We start from the raw sequence: 14756 nt of genomic DNA on the forward strand, positions 1-14756 counted from the left end.
ATCTAGTTTTTTGTTACAGAAGTGGAATACAAAAATAAGAAGACAGAAGACAAAGATTATTGGCAAGATCGATTCTAGTGTTTGTAGTTTGTGTTGTTGTAGTAGTGTGGTGGTGGGTTTTGTATCTGAATATATGAATGTATGAATGTAATGAATCTATTTGTGTGTGTGTGTGTGTGTGTGTGAACAATTTTCATTGATTTTTTTTTTTATAAATCTTTCTACATTGTTTCTATTCACAGGTAGAAATATTGTTAATAGCATCTGAAGAGGATTAGTCTTAGATAGAATTATATATTAAATGATAAGATAATAAAATAAATGATGTTATAATAAGATGAGTAATGTAAATAGAATTTTTTTAATTATTTTAATCTTATAAAAGAATAAAATATAAATTTAATAATCATAAAAAAAAAAATATTTTAATCCAACGAGAAATTAAAATATTTTTATCAGGTTTTAAATAATATTAGGAGTATATTTTTATAACATTACGAATTCTTATTATTATTAAAATAATAGTCAATGCACTTTAGTGCACATAAATGCGTGCGTTCATATTGTAATACTTTGCGTGTTACATTGTAAGTTTACATTTTTGCGTTTGCGTATTAGGAACTTGCGTTTGTTTAATAGGAACTTGCGTTTGCGTATTAGGAACTTGCGTTTGCGTATTAGGAATTTGCGATTGTTTAATAGGAACTTGCGTTTATTTAATAGGAACTTGCATTTGTTTGATAGGAACTTGCGTTTGTTTAATAGGAACTTGCGTTTGTTTAATAGGAACTTGCGTTTGTTTGATAGGAACTTGCGTTTGTTTAATAGGAACTTGCGTTTGCGTATTAGGAACTTGCGTTTTATATTATTTAAAGTTCCAACCGAATCTACGTCACAGTTTTGACATGTATGCGTTAATTTAGGATTGTAAATCGGGTAGGTAGGGTCGATTTAAAACGATGTACATGATTTTTCATCTAACTTTAAAGAATAAGTTGGATAAAAAATTTAGTGACACGTTTTACCGGTTGAATTTTAGAAATTTCTTTCTAACAAATGTCTAATGAAATGTACTAGTTAGAAAGATAATTATAAAAGTAGAGTCTTAGCCCGTGGGTCTCCGAACACAGCAACCTTCTCGCGGTGAGACCTGGGTCGATATTACTTGTGATCTATTCCAAATGTAATTGTAAATTATGTAACGCAAGTACTATCGGGCGAATGGCTGTGTTAGATTCAATGTAAAATCTATTTACATGTTTAAATTATTATTAACTTTCTTTTGGTCCTTCTGACACATGAATTTGATTAAAAATAATCAAATGAATCTTAGATTTATCAAATAATTTGTTAAACTAGAGAACATTATATAATTTATGATAGAAATAATTTTGCTCAAGACTAAAAACTTTTAATTATTTTGGAAGCAGGCTTTCAAACGAAACAACAAATTTGTTATTCTATCTTTTCATTAAATTTACTTTTATATTATAAAATATAATACCATGATGTATTATAAATCTTAATTATATTAATAACTATTTTGTGATATATATTTATATATGTTAATTATGTTTTTTTAGATCAGGCTTTCCAGCTTCTAATATACTAATCTCCCGCTTCTCCCTCCCTCCCCCCACCGATACTTTCTGTGTTCTCATTTATGCGTATGCCCAGGTGTTACACGTATATACTATCAAAGATTATATCATTTGTACTATCATATACACTATCATATACTTTCAAATAATATAATATTCATTCAATATATATTGTATTCATTCATTGAATATAGTATTTATTCAATGAGTATAGTATTCATTCATTTAAATATTATTTTTTCATAGTATTTTATCGTCACATGGTAAATAACTACTATCGCTTACTGGTGGTCATGGTAGTAACTGAGATATGTTAGGTTAAGTTAAGAATGCATCTAGGGGCTTCTATATTCTTCCGTATTCTTTGGTTATGTATGATTTCTGCGTTATCACTGGTACTACGATTTGATTCTATTTAGTTTCTGATAACGTTGTTCGCAATATAAAAATGGTAAAAAACTTGGACAAGAAGTATTCGATAGTTAAGTCTATGATACAACTTGTTAGTGTAAAAAGATATTGCAATTTCATACTGTGGATATAATAACCATTCAGTATACAATTTGAAAGTGCAACTGTTGTGACGTAGTTTTATTTATATAAAATACATAAAAGAGTAATCTTTAATTATAAACAATGGCGAACGATCGAGAAGTTTTAAGAGAAATTTGGGATGGAAAAATTCCCGTTTGTTTTACACTCGATCCTGAAGAAACGTCAGAATTGCAAGGTCCTGATCCGTTTTATCTTATGGTGCCTAGGTTAAGTTATTTTCCAGTATGCACAGAAAAGGTAGAAAAAAAAATAATAATAATTGTTATTGTTTTTTAATTTTCAAATATTTACACTTACCAAATATTATTATCCACATTGTTTGTGGTGTATAGGTTAGGAAACATTTTATAAAACATATAGAAACTGATAACAAACAGGATCATGAAATGTGGTTAGAATTTAATGGAATCCCTTTAAAGTGGCATTATCCTATCGGTGTATTATTAGATATATATTCTAATGACATTCAATTACCATGGAATATCGTTGTTCATTTTGATAAATTTCCAGAAAATGTCTTGATGCATTGTCAAAACAAGTATGTAAAGTTTCTTCAAGTTCAATGTGATATCTTTGAAAAAAGTAAGTCCTAATTTTTACTAATTTTATATGTCAGAGAAGTTGTGGAATCACATTTTCTTGCTTGCGTGAAAGAAGCTGACGTATTAAAACATAGAGGACTAATCGTATCGTCCATGCAGAAAAAAGAACATAGCAGTTTATGGAATGGATTAATTACAGACAAATTTGATCAATTTTGGTCAATAAATAGAAGATTAATGGAAGCAGCTAACAGCGAAGAAGGATTTAAATACATTCCATTTCGATGTTATACAAGTGAGGATAAATATATTCAAAAACTTGTTAAACCGGTAAATGAAGAAGGCCAAAGGAAAACGTTAAAACATTTATTAAATGAAGTATTTCCAGATCAAGAATGTGGTATGTAGAAAGATCGGTTTGCATTATTACAAAAGAAGATAACTTCTTAATTAGATTTTATATTTCATAGTTGAAGTACGCACTCATGGGACTATTCCACCACCAGAAACACCGTTGCAATGGATGTCAGAACATTTAAGCTATCCTGATAATTTTTTGCATTTAGTTGTAACTTCCTCGTAACCTACATTTGAATAGTTGCAGTTAACAATAACTTTGGTGTTATTATTTAAATGTTGCTGGTGATCATTCAGGAAAGAGATCCTTGTATCATGTATCTTCTTCTTCTTCTTCTTCTTCTTCTTCTTCTTCTTCTTCTTCTTCTTCTTCTTGTGTATACAAAAACATTAATTTTAATTCTTATTTATTTTCAAATAAGAGTCAAATGTTGATTCATTTAGTCTCTTTAGTTTTATAACAGTTAATGTATATGCAAGCTAACGTTTACACAAGAAAAATAATTAATAAAATATCTATTTATGTCCGCCGAATTGAATTGATTGTGTTTCAAGTATAAACGTGTCATCGTACATTATCAATGTATCATATAAAATCATTTGTGAAATAATTTTTAAGCATAGTTTAAAGAACGACGATTACAAACAATAGGATAGTTTGATTTAATATGTGCAAAGTAAGCGATATATATATATATATATATATATATATATAATTAATTAACGAATATATATTTATTGAATAGTTTTGAACATTATTTAAGCTATAGAACAATTTTCACGTGGCTTATGATACATTCTTAAAATTCTCGTAGGCAAAGTATCATTTGCAACATCCGAAGCTTCATGAGGTCTACGAATTATTACAGGTTGATTTCCATAATTACTGTACTCCATAGTTCTACGACTTGTACCAAAACTCAAATAATTCACAACTTCTTTCTTGTTCTGTTGTTCCTGTAAAAAGAAAAGGCAAAAAAAAAATGAATTTCAAGGTGAGCTAAACATTTTTTTTTCTTTTTTTTTACAAATGTAAAATAATCAATCAAGATATGAGAATAAAAAAATAATTGTAATTCTGTAAAAACGATGAATTACCTTAAATATAATTAATGCCGTATCTTGATATCTTCTTCGTATATCCTCTTTCGTCAATATATGATCGTGATCAGGTGGTTCATATCGTGTAGTCATTTACGATCTTTGAATGTATTACGTTTGTATATCGTAACTCGATCCATTAACATTTCAATTTCATTTTCCAGATGTTCCTTGAACGATTCTTCCTTTCTTGATTTATCTTTTTCACTGTAACTGTATAAAGATTATTTAATAATCTTCCAGAGTGAAAAACAAATATGACTTGTTAGTAATATTTTTGTATCATCTAATCTCATCGATTAATTGAAAGAGAAAAAACAAGAAGAATTCATGATATATGGAAGAAGAAAAAACCAGAGAGAGAGAGAGAGAGAGAAGAGGGTTGAAGAAAGAAGTAGTTTAAAAAAAAAAGGCACAAAAAAAGAACGTAGGATAAAAATATATACTAAGAACTTTTAACGTTTACTTTCGCAACGACAGAAAAACGAGATAAAAATGAGAACTTTTTCTACTCAACTAAAAGTTGAAAGAAGGATGGATCCATGATGCGTGCCTTTGTCTCTATCTTTCTCTCTCTCTCTCTCTCTCTCTCTCTCTCTTTTTTTTTTCTCTTTGTCGTTATGCGCCTTCAAGAACGCGCGTTCTCGCTTGTCCCTATCCTCTTTGAGTGCAAGTGCGCTTTATAATTAGCCGCCATCGTGAAAATGACTCTCGAGTGAGAGAGAGAGAGAGAGAGCGGCAGGAGCATTCACTGAAGGTTTTCCCAGTCAAATTGCTGCTCAAATGTGACGACGGTGTGTTTTGATGTCACGACTTAAATTATTCCAACTTTAATCGCGGTTATTTCCCCGATTATTCTTACCTATGCATTTGTCTCTCTCTCTCTCTCTCTTTCTCCCTCTCTCTCTTGGTTAAACCGTTCATTTTTCAACCGTTCGAGTATTTTCAAGGAAAAACTTGTAGTGAAAGATGACTTTCTTTTTTATTTATTTATTTATATTTTTAAATATTTTATTTCATTTTTTTTTGTTATAAGAAAGAGATAGAAAAGAAAGAGGAAAGGTTTGATTGATGCAGTAACAGTAAAAGCATGCAAAAAACAACTCTCATATATATCAAGAATTAATAATATAACGTGCTTTTATTTATATTTTCTTTTACTTCTTACCAATAAAAGGAACGATTTACTTGAAGAAGACTAGAAGAACTAATTACGTGATTAGTAAAGCTCTCTCTTTCTCATTGTACTACCGATCACCACCCCTTCACAAGTTTCTGATGCGAAGAAGAGAATCAGTCACGTTACTTGGAATAGGGCCAGGAAATTTGTTGGGTATTCCTTTTGAGTTTCCGCCGGACAAACATCATTGGTAGATGTATCAGAATGTTTTTTTTTTTTTTTTTTAATTTATTTTAACGTTTTGTTTTCACATGTTTTGTAGTATTTAATCAATAAACAGTAGAAACGACGATAAACATTTTAGCAATGAGATGAAATTTTCTAAAATAATCGTTCAACAATTTTAGAAAAAAAAGGTTCTTCAAATTAATTGAATTTTCTTATTGATTGTATTTTATGGGACCACCTCGTAGGTCCCATTGTGAATTTATAGAATATTTTTCTACATGCCCAACAACAAAATCCTTTCCCTAATTATTACATTGCAAAAATACAAACTAAAATAATAATCGATCATGATAATACTTGTAATTATTTCTTCGAATCTTATTATGGTTTTTCTTATGATTATTACTTTCGTCGTTCATTGATAGTTAGGACCAATCCTATAGAATATTTTTCTACGTGCCAGTGCACCCTTCCTAATTGCATTGCACCAGTCTGTGACATTTATTGGCGTTGATTGATGCGTTGCATCAGTCTCTTGCTTTACGATTCAAGGTTTGACTTGTGCGCGTGCGTGCGTGTTCGTCATGTCGCATATGTTACACATACACACACATACACGTACACCTACATGTATACGGGTTCGCATACAGTGGCCTCAATAAAAACGAGTGGTGCTATTATCATTGCGATATATAACGTCGTAGGCTTTTGGCAATTGGTCTTTTTTTGGTTGGTCGTCGTCCTCGTAAAACGCATGCATGCATATTGAATCAAAAGAAAAACAAACTTTATAAATGAAATAGGATATAATTAATTTATTGAAAAAAAAGGTTAATCAAATTACCTTGATTTTTATTTAAATTATTTTATTTTCTTTTAAATGCATTTTATATTTTAATTCAACTCGTTTACTTTGTATGTGAAATACTTTTTTATTATTCGTTTCAAATGCATTGTATTTATTTTGTTTTATTTTGTTCTATAATAAAGTTCACAAATATTGCTAGTAAAAAATATATTTATGTATATATATATAAGGATAAATTTATATTTTTAATTAGATTTGTTGGAAAATTGAAATGTAATAATAATTAATTGATTTCCTTGTGTTGTTGTTTTTATCCTTAGAAAGAAATGTTTTCCTTAAAGGAAGACTTTAATAAATGATATTTTTATAATCATTAACGAAATCGAATTAACTACTCACGGTGAATACTTCGTTTTATCTTGGAAAGTAAAGAAATGATTACGAAATATGTTTTTTTTTTTTCTTTTTTTTTTTTTTTGAGACAGACAGAGAGAACGACAGACACGTGCGTATTTAATTTATTTCCAATATAATGAGCTTAACAGGTAGTCTTAACAGGTGTCGATTGAAATCAAATTGAAATATTATTATTATTTGACATTCTATTTCATTTGTATTTTTTATTCAAGATAGAAATGAATTAAATAACTCGCGAATATTTCGAAAATAATTGTTAAAGATTAACACGAAATATATTTTGTAATTTGTTTTTTTTTTATTAACGAAACCAAAAAAAAACCAAAAGTCTTTTACAAAATGTATAATTTAAAGTATAAGTAGAAAAAAAATTGTTAACAAAAAAAAAAAACGATGATGATAGGATCGAAAGATATCATCATGAAGATCCTAGAAAAAAAAGTATCACGTAATTAAAATTAACAGAAAAAAAATAAAAAACAGGTAGGGGAAGTTAATGCATAGTCACGGTGAAAGCGCCAAGTGTTCAAAAGCGAGATCCATGAGTGTGTAAAAAAAGCTTCATACTGATACATACCAAAGTATATACGTGCATATTACACATATATACCTGAATAATACATATTTATACATATACCATGATCCACAAATTGTTCTTATCTCATAACGTGGTCGCATCATTTTCCACAGAAGAACCGAAGCCACGAGCGTGACTCTTTCCTAGAAACTGACAGCCCATTTTCTTTTTCTTTTTCTCTTTTTTATTATTTTTTTTTTTTTTTTTTTTTTACAGATACCGATTACATAATCTTCATTGGTGTTTACTCATTTTTCCACGATACACCTCTTTTTTTTTTTTTTTTAACCTTCCAGTCCAAAGTCGTCACGCGCACGTAAGAAAGAATAAAAGGAAGAAGAAAAAACGAAGATAATGGAATGTGTTAAACTATAGAAATTCTTAAACCCGTTGTTAAATTAATTTTTAAAGTATTCCCTTTTTTTTTGCATAGAAATAATTAATGAAAAAAAAAAAAAAAAAAACAGAGAAAAAGAAAAAAAGAGATAATGAAATGTATGACAAAATCGTCCTTCTCGTTTCTAATGAGAAACCGTACGAGCATGATTAAGTATTTCAATAGGAAATAACGTATAGAATTAAGCAAGTAAACTTTTAAAATGCATCTTGCATATTATCGAATAGACCAATCAACGAACCAACCAACGTTTATCATTTGCGTCAACGTGAAGAAGAAGAAAAAGAAGAAGAAGAAGAAGAAGAACAACGCCAGTTCGTAGGTTGGATAAACGATTGGGATTTCATTGTACATCGATAAACACACTAACACAAACATCTACTATATACTTAAATTGTATTATGCGTACATGCATGCATGCATGCGTAAGTAAGTGCATTTGTCTCTTTCTCTCGCGTGTATATATTTAATATATATATATATAAATATATGTATACGTATATAAGTGTATATAAGAGTGTATGTATGCAAGTGGTTAGTATGGCGTGCTTAGAAAGTTTAACGAGTACGTGTATGACCGTCGCTCGTTCACGCTGCCAATCGTACGCGATAACGGAAATAATGCATCGCTGCTGCTGGTGCATCGTCGTCGTCGTCGTCGTTCGTGCATCGTTCATGCAACTTGCTTGCAGCCGGTTGACTCTTACTTATCTGTAGTTTTAATGTGTTCGTGTAGATTGATCGAGTACAATCCAGGAATTCGAGAAATTCTCTTCTATTATCAACTATTTAAATATTGTTCTCTATCTCTCTCTCTTATTTGTTGTTGTTTTTGTTGTTTATTTATTTTATAAAAAGAAGAGAGTAACTATTGGTACGTTGTTTCCTTCTGCAATCTAAAAAAAAGAATAAATTAGTTTTAGTATTTGATTTTGTTTAATTTAGATTTGTTTTATTAACTTTGATTTATCTTGTTAAATTATTAGAAAATATTATTAAAGTTTTTCTTGATATATTTGTCGTTTTTGAAGTTAGTTTTTTTTTTTTTTTTTAAAGAACAAAATAATCTAACATTTGATTTTATTTATATAGATATATTTTATTAACATTGATTTATATCTATTAAAATTATTAGAAAATGCATTAGTTTCTTTTTTACATTTGTCATTTTAAAAGTTAGTTTTTTTAAACGAAAAAATATATATCATAGAATTGTAGGATAATAGGTGATGGTAAAAAGGATAGAAATGTAAATAATTGATGATATAAAAAAAAAAAAACACCATAGAAATTCTTTTAAAATAGTCTCTTATATTTTCTTTTTTAAATTCGATAAACTTCTAATATCTCATATAATCTATATATATATATACGTAATCTTTTTCGCATTTATATAATATATATATATGTATAATATAATACAATATTTTAATACAATCATTTTAATATATTTCTCGTTTGGATCTAATGTAAGATAAAGAAAACGTTATCAGTAGCTTTCTCTCTTGCACCAGATTAGACAAACAATAAGATCATAATTTTCTCTTTCATTCTCTCTCTTTCTCTCTGTCTCTCTCTTTCTCTCTTTTCCTCCCTTCCTCACATTCTTCCTCTTCCTCTCGATGAATCACAATGACGGATATGGTCGTTTCGGGTGAATCCCATCAATGGAAAAGGATACGAGATCGCATTCACGAGAACGTGGATAAAAATCAAATCAATTTTTATTTATATAAATTCATCATATCATTGTCTTTGTTTTACACCTTTCATTCTCACACATGTATACATACATACCAAATACAATCTCATACTCATATAAATATATTTGTTTACATATGTACTTTCATCTATTTTGCATAACAGATATACTTTTCATCTATTTATTCATCAGATAAATCTCGATCTTGTTGTAACGTTCGTAAATCAAATTCACGGCGCCAAAAGGCGCTGTTCGCAGCGATAGGGTTAAGAAGGCGACAATTTGATTTTGATTATTATTATTATTAATATTGTTATAAATCACATTTAGATAAATGTCGTTAATAGTTTCTCGTTTAAAGAATCGAATTAATGTTATTGTTGTTTTATGTATAAATCAATTAAAAAAAAAAATGAAATGAGTTTTTCTTATTTTTTTTTTTTTTTCAAGATTTAAGTAAGCCCTTATATAAGGGGGTTGTATAAATAACGAAAGGAAGATAGAAAAGACAGCATGATCGTCGGTGGCATGATCGATCGTAGTTTTCTTCGAAATTATCGAACGGTAAAAGTAAATTCGTGGAATAGGAGAAAACACGACACCCAACTCTGATTCGTTTAATACAAAAGGGGTCGGCAACCTTTTCAAGTTGGAAGAGAAGAGCCACTACATTTTGTCTTGCCAACAAAATAAATAGTACTCGCATAATTCGCATAAAAAAAAAAACAAAAAAAAACATAAATCTTTTTGATAAAATTTACTAAACTCTTTTAACTATAAAGAACCGTAGTTTTACATCCAAAGAGCCGCATGTGACTCGCGAACCGCAGATTTCCGACCCCTTGTCTAATATTATTGTTTGATTTTTTTATTAGAATAAATAATAGGAAAAAGAGGTTTTATATTAAAAATTATCATTCATCTATTCGATCAATTGTCAATGTACATTTTTAAAAATAATTCATTTTATCACGAATTGAATTGATAAGAACTAATATTTTTATATTCTCGAATATTATTATCAACGATACAAATCGTATAAATAAATATTTGAATATTAATTAATTAAAATACATATATATATATATTGATTTTATTTTGTTGATAAAAAGAGACCTTTGAAACGTTTCAATATCTACAACTTGATTCGATTCTTTCTCGAGAAAAAAAAAAAAATACCAGTTACAATTAACGATAAGGCACTTATGTGATCGAGACTTCCTTTTTAACGAAGCTATTCAATATTTTATTTTATATTTATTATTATCTTGTATATTTTTCTTTCATTTCGTTTTTATTTTTTTTTCTATTTTTCATATCCTTCGCGCGTTCAATTTTTATGATAAAATATTAATTTAATTTATTCAAAATTTATCCTTCATATAACGATTTGTATAAATTACAACAACAACAACAACAACAAATATCTAAAGATCAAAATTAATATAAAATGATGATATTATTCTCTTATGTTTAATTACATTCTCATTAACGTTATTTTTATCTAATGACATTTGTATAACATTAATTTATAAATTATTTCAAATTAATCTTTAAAATAACACTGTATGAAATAAATATTATCTTTTGTTTAATTAAATATTATATATATATATATATATATATATATGTTAATATTATTCTCATCTCATCATTGGTGGTTTGTTACCGATCTAACATACATGCATACACACACACACATACATATTTACAATCTTTAATAGAATTTTTGTGCGATCAAGACAGGAACGACGGAATCCTCATAACGATTTACACGACCCCCATAAAACCAGGGGTTCGCCCACTCACTCTACCATCATTTATGCACTTAAAAATATTGCTTATATACTTCTTATATATATATGTCTTGTTAATAGACTCTTATGGGCTGTTTGAACACACACATACATGTATATTTGCATATACATATTAAAAGGCATATTTTTATTTGATCTAAAAACATTTTTTTTTTTTTGTAACATACATATATTCACACACATCCTCACCCACTTGCACGTATATATATATGTATGATTTAAAACATGTTTGACGGATTTTTTATCTCACTCTTGTTGTTTTATGTTAATTTTTTTTTTTTTTTCTATAGATATATTTTTATATTGTGTTTTATTTGTTTATAATTCGTTCGTAGTTTTTTTTTGAATAAATCACTTTTATTATTAATTGTCTTATTTTGTTTAGAATAATTATTATTAGTGTGTGTAAAAATTGTCTATGGCATTTTATTTTATTTTTTTTTTTTTTTTATTATGGCTCTCATATGTTTTATTATTCTATAAAAAAAGAAAAAAAAGTATTATTTATCGTACGTTTTCATAAATAAATTCGTTCGTACTTTTCTATCATTTTTTTTTTTTTTTTTTAATTAATTTAACGAGACGAACTTTTTTTTTTAAGACGAGACTATTATTTTATTATATTTATTTATTTATTTATTTATTATTTAATATTAATGTTATACCACCATTTACGACGATATCGTCGTGCCAAAAATACTTATTATTATTATTATAATTATTATTATTATTTACTTTGTTATTTTTTAATTTTTAATTGGTGAAAATAGAACAAAATTATTCAGAAATATTTTACAATTAATTACGTCTGCAATTTGGACATAATTAATATTATTAATATCATCATCATTTTTTCTGAAAAAAAAAGAAAAATTTTTTTAATTAAAATAAAATTAAAGATCAAAGTAAGGATGGCTAAAAAAAAAAAAAAAAAAAAAAAATCAAATGAAATATAAAACACATAACAGAATAAAAGATATAATAAATGTAAATGTAATTTCGTATCATCGTAAACTTGTATTACAAATGTATGCAAATGATATATGTATCTAAATATACACACTACATAAATATTCTTTTTTTCCTTTTTCTTTTTTTTTTTTTTTAGATTAGTTGCGTGTTATAAAATGAAAAAGGTTATCTTTTGGTTGTAATCTTTGCAAAAAAAAAAAAAAAGAGAGAGAGAGAAAAAAAATGCGATAAAGCAAAAGTGTGCGCGCGCGTAAAAAGATCTTCGTAAAAGAATCCATGTGAATGGTCTTTTTTTTTTTTTTTTAATTTTATTTTCTTTCTTTTTTTTTTTTTATTGCATCAAAACGTGACTCATATTTACTTGTCCATTTTTTTTTTTTTTTTTTTTTTTTATTTCTTGCTACGGACAAAGATAAAAATTTAATTCCGAAGAAAGAAATATGAAGAAAAAAGTGTGCCAATTTGTGAAATAATAATTAATTTGTTAACTATTGTTTCAATGTGTTAATAAAAAAAAAACAAATATGATAAAAATAGAGAGAAAGAGAGAGAGAGAGAGAGAAATAATATTATCTTAATAGATTAATTTTATTTTGATTTTATTGTTAAGTTTTATGTACGATTTTATTTCAATGACGTATTTTATTCCACTATTTCTTTGTTCCCCTCTCTCTCTCTCTTTCTCTCTTTCTCTCTCTCTCTCTCTAAATAATTATCTTTAACGTTCATAGTAATAGTTATTTTGTAATTGCAGTATGGTTCGTCTATTCGTATAGGAAATTCCAAAGAGTTCTATTTGATCATCTTAACACGAATAAATATCGCGTAACACGAGGAAATATTAGTAGAAAATTAATATAAATGGTGTTCAATAATTTTGCAATATATGATCAAACAAAAAATTAATATATATATATATATATATATATATATATATATATATATATATATAATAATTTTTTATATATTATATATAATATTATAATATAATTAATAATATAATATAATAATATATAATATTATAATATAATAAATAATATAATATAATATAATAATATATAATATTATAATATAATAAATAATATATAATATAATATAAAATAATATATAATAATTATGTATTTATTTATTATAAATAATTATAATATAATAAATAAATAATATGTATAATATAATATATAAAATTAATAAATTATTAATATATATATCAAAATTCGTACCATTTTTTTTTTATATATACGATTAAAATTATTTTTTTTTTTCATATAAGATTCTCGTTTTAAAAATATAAAATTGAACGTTAATATAATTTATAAAATGTTATCTTCGATTATTATTCATTTTACATTAAAATTAATTCAAATAAATGAAAATATAATAATTAAAAATATTCTGCACATTTGTTTATGCTTTTTTCGCAGATTTTAATATAATGTTAAATAGGAAAGAATGATGAAACGAAAAGAAATGGAAACAAAAAAAAAAACGAAAAATAAAATTAAAAAAATTTTTATTTAGCAGCTTTTTCTTTTTTTTTTTTTTTTGGTTTTTTACATACTTTTATGATTTTTTTGGTGTTTTTTTTTTTTTTTTTTTTTAATTATCGTTGAAAAAATTGTTGGCAAATAATACAAACGAAGAGTTTATTTGTTTTTTTGTTTTTTTTTAATATTAATTAATTTTGTGTGGACTTTGTATTTATATTTATTCAATTTAAAAAAATAACGTTTGTAATTAACCATAATAGTCTCGTCCTATTTTGAAATAATATGCATTTATATATAGAACATACCATTTTGTTTAAACATCTGTTCTCACTTTGATTAATTAATATTAAAAATTTTGACAAACTTTGACAAACTTTGATCCATTTTTGTTGTTTTTGTTGTTGTTGTTGTTGTTATGCTTGACTAAGATTTTAAGGCACGCGAGTAATTTTTACAATATCAAAATATACAATACAATAATATACATATATATGTTTGTATATATTATTATTATATATATATATGTCATTATATTATATATTTAATTATTTATATACAATAATCGTTGCTATTTAATTCATTGTGTCAATTATTTTTATCACGCTTAGATAATATTATTTAAAAAAATGTTACACGCATTAACAAATATAATATATATATATATATATATATATATATATATGTATATAAATTTATAAATAATATTTTCTGAGCATATATATATATATATATTTTTTTAACAGATCGGTATTATAAAATATATATATATATATGTATATATGTTTTCCTATGTGCACGTGGGTGTGTATATACATTCTTAATATTACATATTTTACACAATTTTACATACTAGATATACATTTACATAAGCGCACGTCCATTATTATACAATATATAATACATTAAAAAAAAAAAAAAACACATTATTTATAAAAAAACAAAATTAAAAAAAATTAAAAGGCACGTGGAACTTTATGACTTTTTTTTCGAATAAAAGTTTTGTTTAATCATATAGGGGATTGTTATTATTATAATATTCTTTTTACTAAAACAAATCGCCCTAATTTTTGGTAAT

At 26.0% G+C, this 14756-nt stretch overlaps 2 protein-coding genes across 5 annotated transcripts; one reads left to right on the forward strand and one right to left on the reverse strand.

Annotated features, from left to right (window-relative positions):
- The first annotated feature begins 1937 nt into the window (after positions 1-1937).
- On the forward strand, positions 1938-3589 carry Atg5 (autophagy protein 5). Of its 2 annotated transcripts, none has more exons than XM_089171572.1 (4): positions 1938-2393; positions 2489-2738; positions 2898-3098; positions 3169-3589. In XM_089171572.1, exons 1-4 carry the CDS (start codon positions 2238-2240, stop codon positions 3279-3281), a joined length of 720 nt encoding a protein of 239 aa, XP_089027698.1. In that variant the 5' UTR covers positions 1938-2237; the 3' UTR covers positions 3282-3589. The 2 variants fall into 2 exon arrangements, with proteins under 2 accessions (XP_089027698.1, XP_015188774.1); XM_015333288.2 differs by having other exon boundaries at positions 1942-2393; positions 2489-2694; positions 2773-3098.
- Positions 3590-3766: 177 nt separating this feature from the next.
- LOC149032876 (uncharacterized protein BRD3OS) lies at positions 3767-8536 on the reverse strand. Of its 3 annotated transcripts, none has more exons than XM_089171573.1 (3): positions 8411-8536; positions 4154-4369; positions 3767-4012 (listed from the first exon to the last, which is right to left on the reverse strand). In XM_089171573.1, exons 2-3 carry the CDS (start codon positions 4247-4249, stop codon positions 3815-3817), a joined length of 294 nt encoding a protein of 97 aa, XP_089027699.1. In that variant the 5' UTR covers positions 4250-4369; positions 8411-8536; the 3' UTR covers positions 3767-3814. The 3 variants fall into 3 exon arrangements, with proteins under 3 accessions (XP_089027699.1, XP_089027700.1, XP_089027701.1); XM_089171574.1 differs by lacking the exon at positions 8411-8536 and adding an exon at positions 8273-8410; XM_089171575.1 differs by lacking the exon at positions 8411-8536 and adding an exon at positions 5325-8266.
- Between the last annotated feature and the right edge of the window lie 6220 nt (positions 8537-14756).

The sequence above is a fragment of the Polistes dominula genome, unplaced genomic scaffold, assembly GCF_049000335.1.
Source record: "Polistes dominula isolate Pdom_NZ unplaced genomic scaffold, Pdom_raw_medaka contig_26, whole genome shotgun sequence".
Taxonomy (NCBI): domain Eukaryota; kingdom Metazoa; phylum Arthropoda; class Insecta; order Hymenoptera; family Vespidae; genus Polistes; species Polistes dominula.